Raw genomic sequence first — 16,764 nt, forward strand, 5'->3', positions numbered from 1 at the left:
TCCCATATGGGCACTGGTTAATCCTGGCTGCTCCACTTTCCATCCACTTCCCTTCTTACGGCTTGGGAAAGCAGTAGAGGACAGCCCAAAGCCTTGGGACCATGTACCCACATGGGAGACCCAGAAGAGGCTCCTGGTTCCTGATCAGCTCAGCAATGTTGCAGCCACTTGGGGAGTGAACCAGTAAATAGAAGATCTTTCTCTGTTTCTCCTTCTCTCTGTAAATTCACCTTTCCAATGGGGGAAAACAATATTTAAAAAGAAAACAAAATAGGATGTTTATCAGGTAAAGGTTACTCCATGAAATCAGACCAAAGCTGCATGGTCCTAAGTCATTCACGGTAAAAATAATAAAATTCAAGTCAAGAAAGTAATTTAGGAATTTCAACATTCAGATATATAAGTATAATGTATAAAGTAGATAGGTATGACTAGGGTCTGGTGTGGTAGCCTCGTGGCTGAATCCTTGCCTTGCAAGCACCAGGATCCAATATGGGCACTGGTTACTCCTGGCTGATCCATTTCCCATCCAGCTCCCTGCTTGTGGCCTGGGAGAGCAGTCGAGGACGACCAAGATCCTTGGGACCCTGTACCCACTTGGGAGACCTGGAGGAGGCTCCTGACTCCTGGTTTTGGATCGGCCCAGCTCCTGCTGTGGCAGCCACTTGGTGAGTGAACCAGTGGATGGAAGATCTTTCTCTGTTCCTCTATGTAAATCTGCCTTTTCAATAAAAATAAATAAATCTGTTACCATTTAAAATACACTTTATCTTACCCAAAAGGTCAAGAAGTGATTAGTATTTAAACCAGTTGCCTAATTAATGACTGTGTTCTGAAACTCTGTGCAGAAATGTCAGGAGATAGGAAGAAAAGGGGCTGTTACAAGATTCTATACAAAGAACTCAGAATGCAAAAACAAGAAAGATATTTACTCACTGCAGGTATACACAAACTAGTTTACTTGTGCTGAAGGAAATCTGAAGGGAATGTTAAGTCAGATGTAATTTAACATTAATGAAATTTTATTATTTAACATTACCTGAAAAAAATATTTATACCGCTTCTAAAAAGATTATGTTGGTTATTATTATTATTATTTAAATTATTTATTTGAAAGGGTTAGGGAGAAAAGAGAGAGAGAGAGAGAGAGAGAATTTTCCATCTGCTGGTTCACTCTCTAAAAGCCTACAACAGCTAGTTTGGTCCAGGCCAAAGCCAAGAGCAAGGAGTGTCATTTGGGTGTTTGGCATGGGCGGCAGAGGCCAAGCACCATGCCTGCACTTTTCCTAGGCCACAAGCAGGGGGTGGACGAGAAGTGGAGCAGTAGGACACAAACTAGAACCCACAGGGGACACTGAATTCACAGGCTGTGGCTCTACGCGCTGCACTACAATGTGAGTAACTATGTGGATTACTTTAGATGAGAGCTTAACTGGATTCAGTCTTGGAGTTAGTATGCTCACAGACTATCAATTATCTTGCTGGGTGATTCTGAAGATGAAATAAGGGACACAGAAGAACTCTGAAAACATAGAAGTGCAACGTAAACGTAAGCAATTCTTATTTTTGTCAAAGCAAAACATTTTAGAAAAACAGAGCACATACCTAAAAGCAACCATTATCCTGGCCTGAAGTTTAGTGTTAATGACTTTGGCATCAAATATACCATTGCTCTACTTTAACAATATGGGTATCCCAAGGTAAATCATACTTCCTATTTTAGCAGACACTTCCAAAATTTAAAAATACTGGACACTTTCTTCTTCAGGGGAAGTTCTCATTGTTACAGATAAGAATCTTTAAAATACTTAGTCCTTATGAAAGTCACTGATTATCAGGAGTCTCAACACACACATTTCTTCAAAGGTTACTGTGGCTGCAAAACATACTTGGCAACAAACTAGTTCTTTAATTTGTATCTATAACAACAGAGAAAAAAATGACAGAGTCTTACTAGAGCAGTAAGATATTTTGAAAATACTCTGCAAAATCAATGGGAATGACCCTTCTCTTATTCCTCTTACTCTGATTTATTTATTTATTTATGGGATACAGGAGCAAATATATTTCTCTTTTTGTTTCTTATTAAACATTTTATTATTATTAGTATTTTATGATACAGTTCCATAGGCTCCTGGCATTTCCCTTATCCCCTCCCCAATTCCCTCCCCTCCAACCTAGTTCCTCTATATCATTACTAAAGTATAGTTCTTCATACACAGTCATATGTCCATTATTGCGGGTATGGACAATGACAGAGAGTCCAGCAACCTATTGTCAAGATAGAGTGAACAGTTTCATTGTAAGTCCATCTTTGCCTGGAAGTAGAAATGCATACTACATTGTATCCTCACATCTGGATGTTAGTCTCCATTTCACAACTACTGCACATTCCCTTAAATGAAAAGTCGTAATACAAAATCAATAGAAAGAAAAACAGAAATTTACAATGTCTTCCTCAGTTAACTCTGAGGTTGGCATAGGGTTTTCCTCCTTTGCAGGGGAGTTTTCAGTAATATTCATTGTGCCTTTGTCTCTTCTTTTGCTCTTGGTCACTATACTTCTGGTTAGCAGAGTCTTCTTGGGGCAGGTTTCTAAGCTGTGTCACCCACAGGGCTACAATGTGATTTTACTTACTGTGGTTGGCACACAACTTTTTGCTTGCAGCCACTTGTGCCACAACCTCCAGCGAGTTCCAGGTCTGGGTTCTTATGTTAGATTTCCATCGTGGTCTCCACAGCTCCAGCTCCTGGCTCACCACTCTCCACCTCCTGTGATACTGTGCTGAGGCTGCACCGTTGTCTCTGCAACCTTTCTCCCACTTTTGGTTGGAGCAGGTCCCAGGATTAGAGAGACACCAGGTGTCCTATATAGTTAGGTTGGTGGTGGCGCTGATCTTGCCGGAACCTGTTGGATGTTAGGTCTGGGTGCCACATGGACCTATTTTGACCTGGTTGCTGATGGAGTTCTGGCTGCTGGTGGAGTTCAGATGGCCGTTAGCTGAATGCCGCTGGAGTATCAGTCACTGCAACACCACACCGTTGTGTCCGCTGCTTTCCTGTGTCTGTCAGTCTCCAGGGACCCCTCTGCTGTTGTTCTGTCCTTTCCTATTTCCTGGAATGTGTCCTGTCTGCTTCATCCTGATTAAATATTTTTCCATCCGTTTAAACGTGTCCTTACCCTATTCCACCATCTTGATTCTCCGAGCAAATATATTTCTTTAGACAGGTTTAGGATTGGAGAATCATTTTCAGTGTCACAGAGAAAAGAAGGGCATTAATATGCCAAAAAATATTTTGCAAAACATAAACAGTATTTTTATAGTTTTTTTACAGGACCAAAGATGGTTTAAGCTGGTGAAAATCCTATTCTGATTCTTAAAGTACTTGTCTCCGGTCTGTGTCCTTGTTAGTATACAAGTTCAGTAAGCAAAAAAAGATCTCTTTCATTATTACAGCCCATGTGCCTAAAACATGCACTATACACCATAGATGGATGTATGATGACAGAATGAATAATATATAATTATCATTTGCACAGTACTGTCTAGTTATGAACACTGTACTCTGCCCAGTAACTGATCTTGGTAATAGCAGCACTGATTTTATCAGTATGACAGATGGAGGAGGCTCAGAAAGACTTTTAGTAAAGACTAGTACAAACCAGTGCTGGATCTAAAATCCAGGTGAACAGTCCTGAAGTAGAGGCAGTCACTAGTACTGCTCTCCCATTTCTAGAGTTAATTAAAAACTCAGGCATAACAAGGAAAGACAGCTATAAAATATTTCAGGAATTCAAACTGGTGTTGTATAGCATCTTCCATTGTTGCTATTCCTTCCTATTCCATGCAATGGATATGAAAATATTTTTTATACCATGACTAAAAGATTTGGTATTATTTTCTGTAAGTCAATGAACCAATAAACAAAATATTTTCCATATCACTAAATTAGCCTATAGGTGAAAAATTTCATGCATGCATCTTTAAAATTATGCTTCTGGTTCACACATATTTTGCAATGTTAAGTTTCAAAGCTAAAATCCACAATGAATTTCCAAGTTTTACTCACAAAATAATGTTTAATGAATTTTCCTTCGCTCAAAAAGGAAATGTAGTAAATTTGTAATTTAAACACTAAATCCCATAGTGAGTGTAACTGAAAAAGAGGGTTAAGCTGCCACTTGAGACTTGGGCATCCCTCAGGGGTGCCAAGTCCCAGCTTCTTCACCTCTAACCAAGTTCCCTGCTAGTGTGCCTGAGAAAAACATGGTCCTGGCTTTTCCTGGCACAGCCCCAGACACTGCAGCCATCTGGGATTTGAGAGAAGGGAGTTCTTTCTCTCTCTCTCTTTTTGTAACTAGGCCTTTCAAATAAATGAATGAATGAATGAATGAATAAATAAATAAATAAATAAAATGTTTTTTAAAAAGTAAGGGTTTGAACAAATTAAAATGATTTCAAGTAAAAAATGATAAAATTAACAGAACAGTATTTAAAAGTAATTTATAAGCACAGTATTTCATTCTTGGGTTACACTGTCATAAATCACGTCAGTATAAATTCATGAAAATAGTTTAGAATTATTTTAGAAAATTAAAACATGGGGCTGGCATGGCGGCATAGGATTCTAATCTTCCACCTGCAATGCCAGCATCCCATATGGAGCACCAGTTCAATGTTCTGGCTGCTTCACTTTCCACCCACTTCCCTGCTTGTGGCATTGGAAAGCAGCTAAAGAGGGCCCAAAGCCTTGGGACATTGCACTCATGTGGGAGACCCTGAGGGTTCTCCTGGCTTTGGATCGACTCAGTTCCAACCATTGAAGCCATTTGGGGAGTGAACCAGCGGCAGATGGAAGGTCTCTCTCTCTCTCTGTCCATGCACTCAGACCATCTTTTTCCTGAGGCACATTAGCAAGGAGCTGGATTAGAAGTGAAGAAGCCAGAACTTGGGGGCACACATGATGGCTCAACAGGCTAATCCATCTGCAAGTGTTGGCATCCCATATGGGTGCTGGTTCATTCCCTGGCTGCCCCACTTCCCATCCAGCTCCTGTTTATAGACTAAGAAAGCAATAGAGGATGGCTCAAGTCCTTGGGCCCTTGCACCCACATGGGACACAAAAGTAGTTCTTGGCTCCTAGCTTCAGATCAGCTGGCTCAGCTCTGGACATTGCAGCAATTTGGGGTGTGAATCAATGGATGGGAGACCTCTCTTTCTTTATGTCTCTCTGTAATCTGCCTTTCCAATAAAAATAAATATTTTTAAATAAAGAAGCCAATATTCGAACTAGCACCCTTAGGGATGCAGGATTCTGAGGTGGCAGCTGCAGCCCCTGCACCGCAATGCTGGTCCCCTGTTTTTCAGTTATGCTCACTACGGGGGTTAATTTTCAAATTTTAGTCTTATCATATTTCCTTTGTGAAAGAAATGAAAAAAGACAAACTCTTTACTAACAATAGCTCATTAACCATTATTTTTCTCTGTAAATCTGTCTTTAAAATAAAAATAAAAGTCTTTTAAAAAAAAGAAAGTTAAGACATGATCATATTCACTGAACAGGGCAATAACACTGAATAATTAATATTTTCTTGAGAGACATGTATTCAGTAAAAATATGAATAATCACATTTCAACGCGCTAAGCCTATTAGATATAAGTAACCATGGGTGATTATTGATCACTACCATTGATCAGCCAAGGCTTTATGCCTCATGAAGGATTATTAAGGAAATATGGAATCAGTGAATGTTTTCACATAAAACCACAGTTTAATTATTTCTCTAACACATGATTTTCTTTACAAGTCATTTTGTTCATTATAGTTAATTACTTTGCTATAAGTGGATTAAAATTTTTGTAATCTGTTTTATGATAAGCATATTAATTTTCCATCTGAAAAATATTACTTTTAAAACATTTGATTTTATTGGACAAATAGCTAAAAAAAAACAATCAAAAGTAAAAAGATATTCACTTGCAACAACAGAAAGCCATCACTGAAGGACACTTTCTCCCCAAACCTTCCATGCTTTTCACTCACATTACTATTGTTTGCATATTGGTTCATGTCATTCCGAAAATCTTTATCTATACTCAAGCGAATAAATTCTTCTGCATTAAAAATACTGATTTATTTATTTGAAATTGGGCTGAGGGGAAGAGACCTTGCATCCTGTGGTTTACTACCTAAAAGATTAAATGGGCAGGGCCAGGCTAAAGCCAGAAGGCAAAAGCTCTATCTGGGTGTCCATGCTGCCTCCCAGGAGCATGAGAGATGGACGGGAGTGGGACTCTGGGCATCTGAACTGGCACTCTAATACAGCATGCAGCTGACCCAAGTGGCAGTTTAACCTGCCATGCCACAAAACATAATGCAAGGGAGTCATTTCATACCAATTTCTATACTTACATTTACCTAATTGTAAATAATTAATAAAAGGATTAATATGCATGAAATTTAAGAGTGACATTTTGTAAGTTATGAGTTGAAATCACATAACACAAAGAGTTTTCTCAAGGGGACATTTAGTATATGTACAAAGTTACACAGCCACCACCCTCCATCTAAGGGTAAAACTTCAAAATAAAACTCTTTACCTAATAAGCAGTTTCTCCCCATTTTCTCCTCCTTCCCCCAAAACATGAATTTTGATTTGATGGATTTAAGGTACTCAGGATATTTCTTGTAAATAGGTTACACAATATATGATGTTCTGGTTGGGTTTTTACTTAGCGTAACTTGTGGGTATTCATTTATTTGTAACATACTTTATGCCTTTTTATGGTGTGGTTGAGTACTCTTCCAATGCACATACATACCATAATTTTTTTATTCATTCATTCCTGATGAACATTTAGGCTATCTCCAACAACTTCCTTTTAGCCCATAAAAATATACTACTGATAATTTTGCAAATTAAAGATGTTAGCCTTTTTTTGAGAAATATTTTAAATACCATTCCCCTCATAATACATTTCATCTTCCTATAGCTTCAAATGAATTTCTGAAATCACTCCAATTTACAATGATTAAAAATACTGACTCCACTCATTTGTAATGTAAAATATCAACAAAACTCATCTTCAATTTTACAGCTTTGATTTAACTTCCTGAATTTAACTTCAAGTAAGAAGTCTCACACTTTAACAATGATATACCAGCTAACTTCTATCTTGGTGAAAACTCTTGCCTTCCCTTCTTCAACTTAAGAGATTCCCACGGTGGGCCTTTAGCTCGGTGGCTGGGATCCAGCCTGATACCTGTAGTCTGTATTCTTGCTACTTCCTTTCCAATCCAACTTCCTTCTCAGGCATCCCGAGAGTCAGCAGGTGATGACTTGAGGAGTTACGCCCTGGCCACCCATGTGAAGACCTGGATTGAGTTTTGGGTTCCTGGCTTTGACAGACCAACTCAGTCATCTATCACGGGCACCCGGGGAGTGAATCAGTCAACAGACGACTTCTCTCTTTCAAATTCAAGTGGAGGGCTCAGCAGCGTGGCCTGGTGGCTAAGGTCCTCGCCTTGATCCCATATAGTCGCTGGTTCTAATCCCGGAAGCTCCACTTCCTCTCTATCTCTCCTCCTCTCAGTATATCTGACTTTGTAATAAAAATAAATCTTAAAAAAAAAAATTCAAGTGGAAATAAGTAAACAAAAAACTTTGAAGAAATATCTACCCAAATTAGAAAATACAAAAAGGTGCCATTACACAAATAATATTTTGGGTCAAAGGATAAACTATCTAATTTGAAGATCCTGTAAATGATTATTATGTATCTATAGACTTCATAGCTTTTAAACATTTTCACTTCTTAAAGCACAGTAAACCAAATTATAAAGGGAAACATTAATAAATTTGTCTTGCTAATTAAAACTGTATGCAAAATACCTTGAATATTTTCATGGGACTTGCTTATGCAACAAGCCTGAGAGTAGTACCAGGAGGCATCATTAACTTTATTCTACGCAGGATTCAGACATTGCTTTATGTCACACAACTATAAAATAGCCAAGTTGTTAAAGATCTTTCTAGTTAAGAATAAAAACTATAAAAATTAGATCTACCTAAATAAATTCATTACTGTAATATCAGATTATAATAATGCAAATTAAAATGTACATAATAACAGAACTTGTCTCTGAGAACTTGTCTCCTTTGTGGATAGCAGGGGTCCAAGCATTTGGGCTATCTTCTGCAGTTTTTCTCAGGCCATTAGCAGGGAGCTGGATTGGAAGTGAAATAGCTGGGAATCGAACCACTATTGAGAGGGGGTACCAGCATCACAGGCAAGAGCTTTACTCACTACAGCACAACACTGGTCCCTAAATATTCTTAGACAAAAATTTACCAGATGATAATGCTAATATGCATATGCATATTTCCTTTTAAAAAAGATTTAGTTATTTATTTAAAGATTTATTTATTTTTATTGGAAAGTCAGACATACAGAGAGGAGGAGAGACAGAGAGGAAGATCTTTCATCTGCTGATTCTCTCTCCAACTGGCTGCAACCACTGGAGCTGATCAATCCACAGCCAGGAGCCAGGAGCCTCTTCCGGGTCTCCCATGCAGGTACAGGGTCCCAAGGCTTTGAACCATTCTCAACTGTTTTCCCAGGCCACAAACAGGGAACTGGATGGGAAGCTGGGCTGCCAGGATTAGAAATGGCAGCCATATAGGATTCCCACACTTGCAAGGTGAGGACTTTAGCCACTAGGCCACCATGCTGGGCCCATAAGGACATATTAAAAAAAAAAGATTATTTATTTATTTATTGAAAGGTCACCTATAGAGAGAGGAAGATCTTCCGTCCGATGGTTCACTCCCAAATGGGTGCAGGGTCCCAAGGCTTTGGACCGTCCTTCACTGCTTTCCCAGGCCACAGGCAGGGAGCTGGATGGGAAGCGGGGTCACTGGGATTAGAATTGGTGCCCATATGGGATCCTGGTGCGTGTAAGGCGAGGACTTTAGCTGCTAGGCTACCACATCATGCTTCCATATGCATATTTCTTAATAAACTTTGGTATATTTGTGGTTTTTAAAGTTCCTGATATATTCTAGCTATTAATCCTTTGTCAGGTAAATACCTTACAAATATTTTCTCTCATTCTGTTGGTGGTCTCTGCACTCCACAGATTATTTCCTTTGCTGTGCAGAGATTTCAAATTTGATAAGATCCCTTCTGTCTACTTATGCTTTTGTTGCCTGTGTCTTTTAGGTCTTATCCCAAAAAGTTGCTGCCTATATCTATGCTTTTTTTTTTTGCTAAATAGTTATTTATTTATCTATCAGAAATGTAGGTATACAGAGAATGAGAAAGGGAAAGATGGAAGTGGAGGAGTAGAGAAAGAGAAAGAGAGATGTATTTTCCATTTGCTGGTTTATTCTCCACAAGATTGCAACAGTCGGGACTGGGTCAGGCTGTAACCAGGAGTCTGCAGAACTCCCATCCAGGTCTCCTCCCTCATGCGAGGCAGGGGCTTGAACATTGAGGCCATCCTTTGCTGCTTTGCCAGGCATATTAGCAGGGCGCTAGATGAGAAGTGGAGTAGCCAGATGTCCTTATGGGACATTGGTGTTGTAAGCCAGGCCTTAACCTGTTAGCCCCAAAACACCAATGTCTTAGAATGTGTCCCCATTTCCCGTAGCAATTTCGTAGTTTCAGGTCTTACACTAAGTTTTTGATACGCATTGAGTTGATTTTTTTAATATATGGTGAGGGGCAGGGATCTAATTTCATTTTTCTACTTATGCATATCCAACAATTCCAGAACCATTTATTGAAAAAGACAATTCTGTTTCCAATATATGTGTCCAGTACTTTTGTCAAAAATCAGAAGGCTGGGGTAACTATTCATTAGCCATAAAAGAATGAAATGTGTCACAAAAATGGAAGGAACTGGAGGGCATCATGCTAAGTGAAATAAGCCAGATATAGAAACATATGTAATTCCTCACACGGGGAGCAAAACAAAACAAAACAAAACACATCCACAACTGAACATGGTGGTTTCTAGAGACCTGAAGGAGTGAGGTATAGAGCCAGTGTAAATCAGAGTTGGATCAAAGGAGTAAGTCTGTGGTGTTAGTTGGCAAAGCCGGACAGATGATAGTTTGCAGTAACTTACTACGTATTGCATGAACAGATAGAAGAAAGATCATAAGGTAATATTAAAAAAGGGGAAATGCTGATCCCTGCTTTCACCATTACACACTGGATACCTGTATTGCAATATGAAACTGTGGCCCATAAATGTCAATTACTCTTAATAAAAATGTAAAACCTCAATAAAAGGAAAAGATTCCACAAACAAATAAATGAAGAAAAAGTAGCACATACAATAGATTGCTATCCAGGCTTACAAAGAAGAAATTTTGCTACATTCAGCAACATGGACAGATCTTGAGAATGCTATGCCAGTACAATGAGCCTATCACAGACGGGCAGTACTGCATGATCCCACTGGGGTGAGGTCTTTGTAAGAATGTAATTCCCAGAACCAAAGGGTGCAACAGTAGATGCCAGAAGTTGCAGCAGGGAAAACGGAAGTTGCTAATTATGACTATGAGGCTTCATTTAGGTATGAAAAATAAGTTTCAAGTATATGTTATACAACATTGTATTCACAGTCAACAGTAATGTACTGTACACTTGAAAATGTGTTGAAGGTCTTATAGTAAGTGCCCTCACCACACACACACACACAACCTTAAAACCAAAAACCAAAAGCCTAGTATGTAAGACCATATTTGAAGTCTATGTATTGCACTGTTGTATTAACTTTTTCGAAGTAATTAAAACTTTTGCAAGGCAATCTTTTTGTTCTACAGCTGCCATATTGATAAAAACGGAGAGCCAAGACTTTAAAATGATATTTGCCTCTCAAAACGGAAAATTTTAAGTTACAAAATTTATGTTTGCTTAAATGTTACATCTCACTGGTTTTAAAAAAAACTTCTTCCTAAGCATTTAAACAGATACACTGATGACATTTTCAGAGATACAGCTAAGAAGACAGCAGGCCTTTTACAATTATGATTGTATAGACTCATTTTTATTTGAGAAAAGGATAATTCAGGCTATTGATCCATATCAACAATTACAATTCATTAATATCTCTTTTTTAGCAGGTGTTCACCACCAGGACCTTAAAATAGTTTACTGAAGAATATTTCAAATGTTTAAAAAAATTATAGAAAAGAAAGAAAGAAAGAACAGAAGGAAAGAAATATATTTGGTGGTAATACGGTCAGTAGAAATGTACAAAGACTGCATGGAGAGGGTGCCTTCATCTCCAAGGCGCATGAGGTTCTAACAGATGCACCCGAGGCACACTGGCAGGGCAGGAGGGATGACTGGACTGCCACTGGCCATATTGTACCTGTTCTGTGGATAATTAGAGTCCTTCAGTTTCCAAAGCTGTCAATCTGGCACCTCTCACGGGCACTACATTCACTTTGAATAAAACAAAAGAACAAAATTTATAATTTAAGGAATGAAAGAATTTAAAAATAAAACTATTGCTGAAGAAACTTTATAGTTGTGATATAAAGCCAAAACTAACATGAAAATAATGTACAAGTGCTGTTTCTTAGTTTTAAAAATTCTTTGGACTTTATATCACAACATAATAAAGTTTGAGTACTTTTGTGCCTAACAGGTAAAAGTTAACACTTCAAATTCCTTCATCGCATCAATGTTGATTTTTACATTACATCTCAGCATTTCAACAAATTTACAAAACTATGATTTACTACAGATTCTCTTTATATCCAATATTATGTCCTAAAATACCTGGATGATCAACTAGAAAAAATAAGGAAAAGGCTATGTTCACAAATATGAAAAATAAATAAGAATAAACTTTTCATGAATGCACCATACCTGCAGCTGGCCATTTAGTGAGCTCAGGTCTTCTGCTTTCTTCTCTAAAGACTGAACCCAGACTTTCCTTTTTTGTCGGCATCTTGAAGCCGCTGCTCTATTTCTTTCTAGAAACTTTCTCCTTTTCTCATCAGGATCTTCATTAGCTGCTCTTCTTCGACGACCACTTGTATTTTGGGTCTGTGGAGCTGTGTGAGCCGGTGAAGCCTAGAATAAACAAAGTCGGATGCTTGTTACACTCACATTTGTAGTTTGTGACTGAATTAACATAGACAGTAAAAGGCTTTATACGGGGAAGAGTTGCTTCCTTTACATTCTAAGTCGTGTTGAATTCATCAGTATTTTGTGGCAACATGAAAATCACCCTATGTGTCCCGGCGGCATGGCCTAGCAGCTAAAGTCCTCGCCTTGAACGCACCGGGATCCCATAAGGGTGCCGGTTCTAATCCCGGCAGCTCCACTTCCCATCCAGCTCCCTGCTTGTGGCCTGGGAAAGCAGTCGAGGATGGCCCAATGCTTTGGGACCCTGCACCCGCGTGGGAGACCTGGAAGAGATTCCAGGTTCCCAGCTTCGGGTAAGCACAGCACCGGGCCGTTGCAGTCACTTCGGGAGTGAATCATCAGACGGAAGATCTTCCTCTCTGTCTCTCCTCCTCTCTGTAAATCTGACTTTGTAATAAAAATAAATCTTAAAAAAAAAAATCACCCTGTGATTTAACTCGTCTCTTGAAATAAAGACAAGGTATGACAAATTCCCACTGACACAGTATTACAGTGAAAGCATTTTAAAACATGTAACATTTTCAATTACATAGTAATTCCATGGAAAAATTGAAATTACAACACAATTATTATATATGTATATTTTTACTAAGTATATTTAAATTACTTTTTTTTTATTTAAAAGGCAGAGATGGGGGGGGGGGGGAAGAGACAGAAATATTCCATCGGATGGTTCATTCCACAAATGAACTGCAGTGTAAGGAGATGAGCCATTCTGAAGCCAGTAGCTTCTTCTGGGTCTCCCCAAGTGGGTGCAGTGGCCCAAGCACTTGGGTCATCTTTCAATGTTTTATTAGGCACATTAGCAGGGACTGGATGAGAAGCAGAGCTGCCGAAAGTCAAACAGGCACTCACGTGGGATGCAAGTGCTGCTGATGGCAGCTTTATCCACTAGACCCCAATATCAGCCTCTAAAAAATTTTTTAAGTCTTCTTGAAAGGAAGAGATACAGACCGATAGAGCAAACAGCATCTGATGGTTCACTCTCCCATTGCCTATGATGGCTCAAGAGCCAGAATCACAATCTAGGTGTTCCACATGGTTGGCAGTTGAACTATCACTGTTGATTTCTGCACACTGTACTGCTGAAGAGTTAGGATAAGAGCTGAAGCTGGAAATGACCCAGGCACTCTGATGTGGGATGCAGTTATCTTAATGCTAGATCAATGTTGGCTTCCAAACCTATGTTATAACTGACTTTGGTATATCACTTGCTTTAGTGATTGCGACGTACACATGTACAAATTATTTTCTGGGGCCAGCATGGTGGCTTAGCAAGTTAAGTCACTGCCTGAGATGGCCGGAATAGCATACTTGTACCAGTTCAAGACCCGGGGATTCAACTTCCAATCCAGTTCCCTGCTAACGCACTAGGTGAAACAGTGAACCTAGGAGACCCAGAAGCAGCTGTGTGATCTTGGCTTTGGTCTGACACAGCCTTGGCTCTTGTGGCCATCTGGGGAACCAGCAGATGGAAGATTCTCTCTAGCTCTGCTTTTCAAATACATAAAAATTAAACCTTTAAATTTATTTTCCTAATTAAACTCATGACAGGAAACTAGCATGCTTTTTCTATGCTATTTTTGAAATAAAAATATAGCTTACACTAAATCTTAATTCTCTTCAAAAGCTGGCTTCTCTCAAATTAAGGAATGAAAGTGTGTATATAATTAGCTTTACTTAGCTTTTTTTCAATTTCTGTAAGTTAGAGCCAGTGATTCTTTCAATTTTTAAAATAATTATTAACAATCATTTTTCTTGGGCCCGGCGGCATGGCCTAGCGGCTAAAGTCCTCGCCTTGAAAGCCCCGGGATCCCATATGGGCGCCGGTTCTAATCCCGGCAGCTCCACTTCCCATCCAGCTCCCTGCTGTGGCCTGGGAAAGCAGTCGAGGATGGCCCAATGCTTTGGGACCCTGCACCCGCGTGGGAGACCTGGAAGAGGTTCCTGGTTCCCAGCTTCGGATCAGCGCGCACCGGCCATTGCGCCTCACTTGGGGAGTGAATCATCGGATGGAGGATCTTCCTCTCTGTCTCTGCTCCTCTCTGTGTATCTGACTTTGCAGTAAAAATAAATAAATCTTTAAAAAAAAACCAATCATTTTCCTTAGATGTAGAACCTAACAGGAGCTTCAATTTTCAATGTAAGAGATGCCTGATCTCCCAATTGATGAGTCTGGCTATCTCAGATCAGCTAAAGTCAGAAATATCTTTGGTCATAAGCTACACCGCTTGGTGTACAGGACTACAGAATAGTAAGTAGTATCTCAAAACTTCTAATGAAACTCCCAACTGTGCCACAGAACACTTGAATAACAGGCATTTGAGGCTGCTCAGAGGCTTCCACTATTCCCTCCTTCTCATCCCCAGTAATTCGTTCATCCACTTCATTTAGAAAATACTTATAGAACCTATTCTAGAAACATTTAAAGTCCTGCTTTTACCTGGCTCCCATCCAATGCAATACAATAAAAAGTAATAAAAATTAGATCCAAGGGAAACTACAGCTATTAAAGGAAAGTGAAGACTTAATTAAAATAAATTAGGTTAATTTCTTTCCTTTAAAAAAAAAATCCTGGGGCAGATCTGGCAGACAGGGTTAAGCTACCACCTGTAATGCTGTCATCTCTATTGATGCACCAGTAGGGTGTTCTGGCTGCTGTACTTCCTATCCAGCTCCCTGCTAATGCACCTTGGAAAGGCAGCTGAAGATGGATGGCCCAAATCCTTGGGTCACTGTTAACCAAATGGGAGACATGAATCAAGTTCCAGGCTCCTGGCTTCAGCTTGGTTGAGACCTTGCTGTTGTAGCTATTTGGGAGTAACCAGATGATGAAAGATCTTTTTCTCCCTTAGTCTCTCTGCCAGTCTATCTTTAAAGAAATGAATCTTAAAAAAATTCTTAAAAACGTGGAAGTCATACTTAGCTTGCTGATTACACAAAATCCGCCATGGGCTAACTTTAGCCTTTGAACTACATTTTGCTAGCCCTGGAATCACATTAAAATATCTGCATGCGCTGAGCCTCCTCAGAGGTTCAGACGGAGCAGTGGACACCTGGTACCACAACAGAGGATGCAGGACAGAACAAATCAACCAACTACCCCAGCCATGTGTTGGCAGTGAAAATCTGGGCAAAAGGAGACTATAAGGTGAACTATGTCAGCCAGTGCATTCTGGAGTGACTTTTATCGTGCTTGGAATGGCGAGACTGGCAGCAATTCAAAACTGTTGCACTATCAAAACCACTTGAGCAGGACCCTTGGAGCATGCCCCATTCGGGGACCTGGGATGCGTGGGAAGCTGGGTGAGCCTTCTCCCTTTATCTCCTCCCTTATCCCAGACACAGAAAAAAATAATAATAGTGTGGAAACAATGGTCTTACCCACTTTCCCGTAGCCCTTGACTCTTTGTGTCCTAATCAACTATGTAAAGATGATCAAAATAATTACAAATATATATATATATATACACACACACACATATATACATACACATACGCACAAACACACACACTCATCTCCCTTCTCTGGCCTCTACATCAAGCTAGCAACCACAATCACATGATGTTGTATCTTAAGTTTGGTAAAGATAAAATACAGTTATATAAACATTTAAGCTTAGACGGCAATTTAAAACTTGCTGTTTACATGTTTTTTTCATTGCAAAATTATGCTTTTAAAATGCTAATGCTAATACTCTTCAAGCAGGGAATACAGAAGGTCTAAACAGTTCTGAAATATCTAACAGAAATATGGTAACCTTTGCCTGTAAAGATACACTACAGATATACCAATCTTCAGATAGGCAGTTGCAAACCAGAGATAAGTGACAAGGGTTTGTAATATAAACAGCCATCATCAAGAGCTTATCTGCTTCTTTGGTGATGGTTCACAAGTCTGAATTAGAAAAACCACTTGATTTATGTCAGTAATATGAAACCACACACACATGTATGCACATGTGTATGAATTTAAATGTATTTCTCTTAGAGATTTCTTAGTACCTAAAGTAAGAAAAGAATACTACAAATAAGTAAAGAGGAGTAATGTTTTACAATTAAAACATTAAAAGCAGAAACAAAAAACTGCTACAGGATAAAGGTTTGCCTCTTTGTGACACATGAAACAGTAAAAATAGCCTTACACTCTCTTTCTAATGGGCTTCTTAACACGACTACGATATTTACATAATCATGAACACATGGCATTTTAGGAAACAGGAAGATCAATGATAATTTTAATTAGATTCAAAAAGATTCAGAAAAACAAACACTCTTTAGTTGAAAGGGAAAGTTACAGAGGAAGAAACAAAGAGAAATCTTTCATTTGCTAGTTCACTCCCGAAATGGCTACACTGGCCCAAGCTGGGCCAGTCCAAAGTCAGGATCAGATCAACATTTATAAGCACTCAAAGAAACATTCACAGGGTGTCAAACAGTAATAATTGCTTTGTTACTTTTACCTGTTTTTATGTCAATATTTGTACACTGAAATATTTATCCTAAGGCTTCTGATACCCTTTTGGAATAATGACACCAGAAATAGTTTTATCAAAAATATATTAAAAAACCTCTCTCTCTCTCTGGATGAT

At 39.0% G+C, this 16,764-nt stretch overlaps 1 protein-coding gene across 4 annotated transcripts in view; it reads right to left on the minus strand.

Moving 5' to 3' along the window:
• ATF2 (activating transcription factor 2) overlaps nucleotides 1–16,764 on the minus strand; it is a 98,312-nt gene that overhangs the window by 9,250 nt on the left and 72,298 nt on the right. For all 4 annotated transcript variants that reach the window (XM_004577041.3, XM_004577040.2, XM_058664661.1 and 1 more), the window contains one exon: nucleotides 11,891–12,097. In XM_004577041.3, the coding sequence (XP_004577098.1) occupies nucleotides 11,891–12,097 (207 nt within the window). The remainder of the gene's footprint in view (nucleotides 1–11,890; nucleotides 12,098–16,764) is intronic.

Source organism: Ochotona princeps, chromosome 5 (genome assembly GCF_030435755.1).
Source record: "Ochotona princeps isolate mOchPri1 chromosome 5, mOchPri1.hap1, whole genome shotgun sequence".
Taxonomy (NCBI): domain Eukaryota; kingdom Metazoa; phylum Chordata; class Mammalia; order Lagomorpha; family Ochotonidae; genus Ochotona; species Ochotona princeps.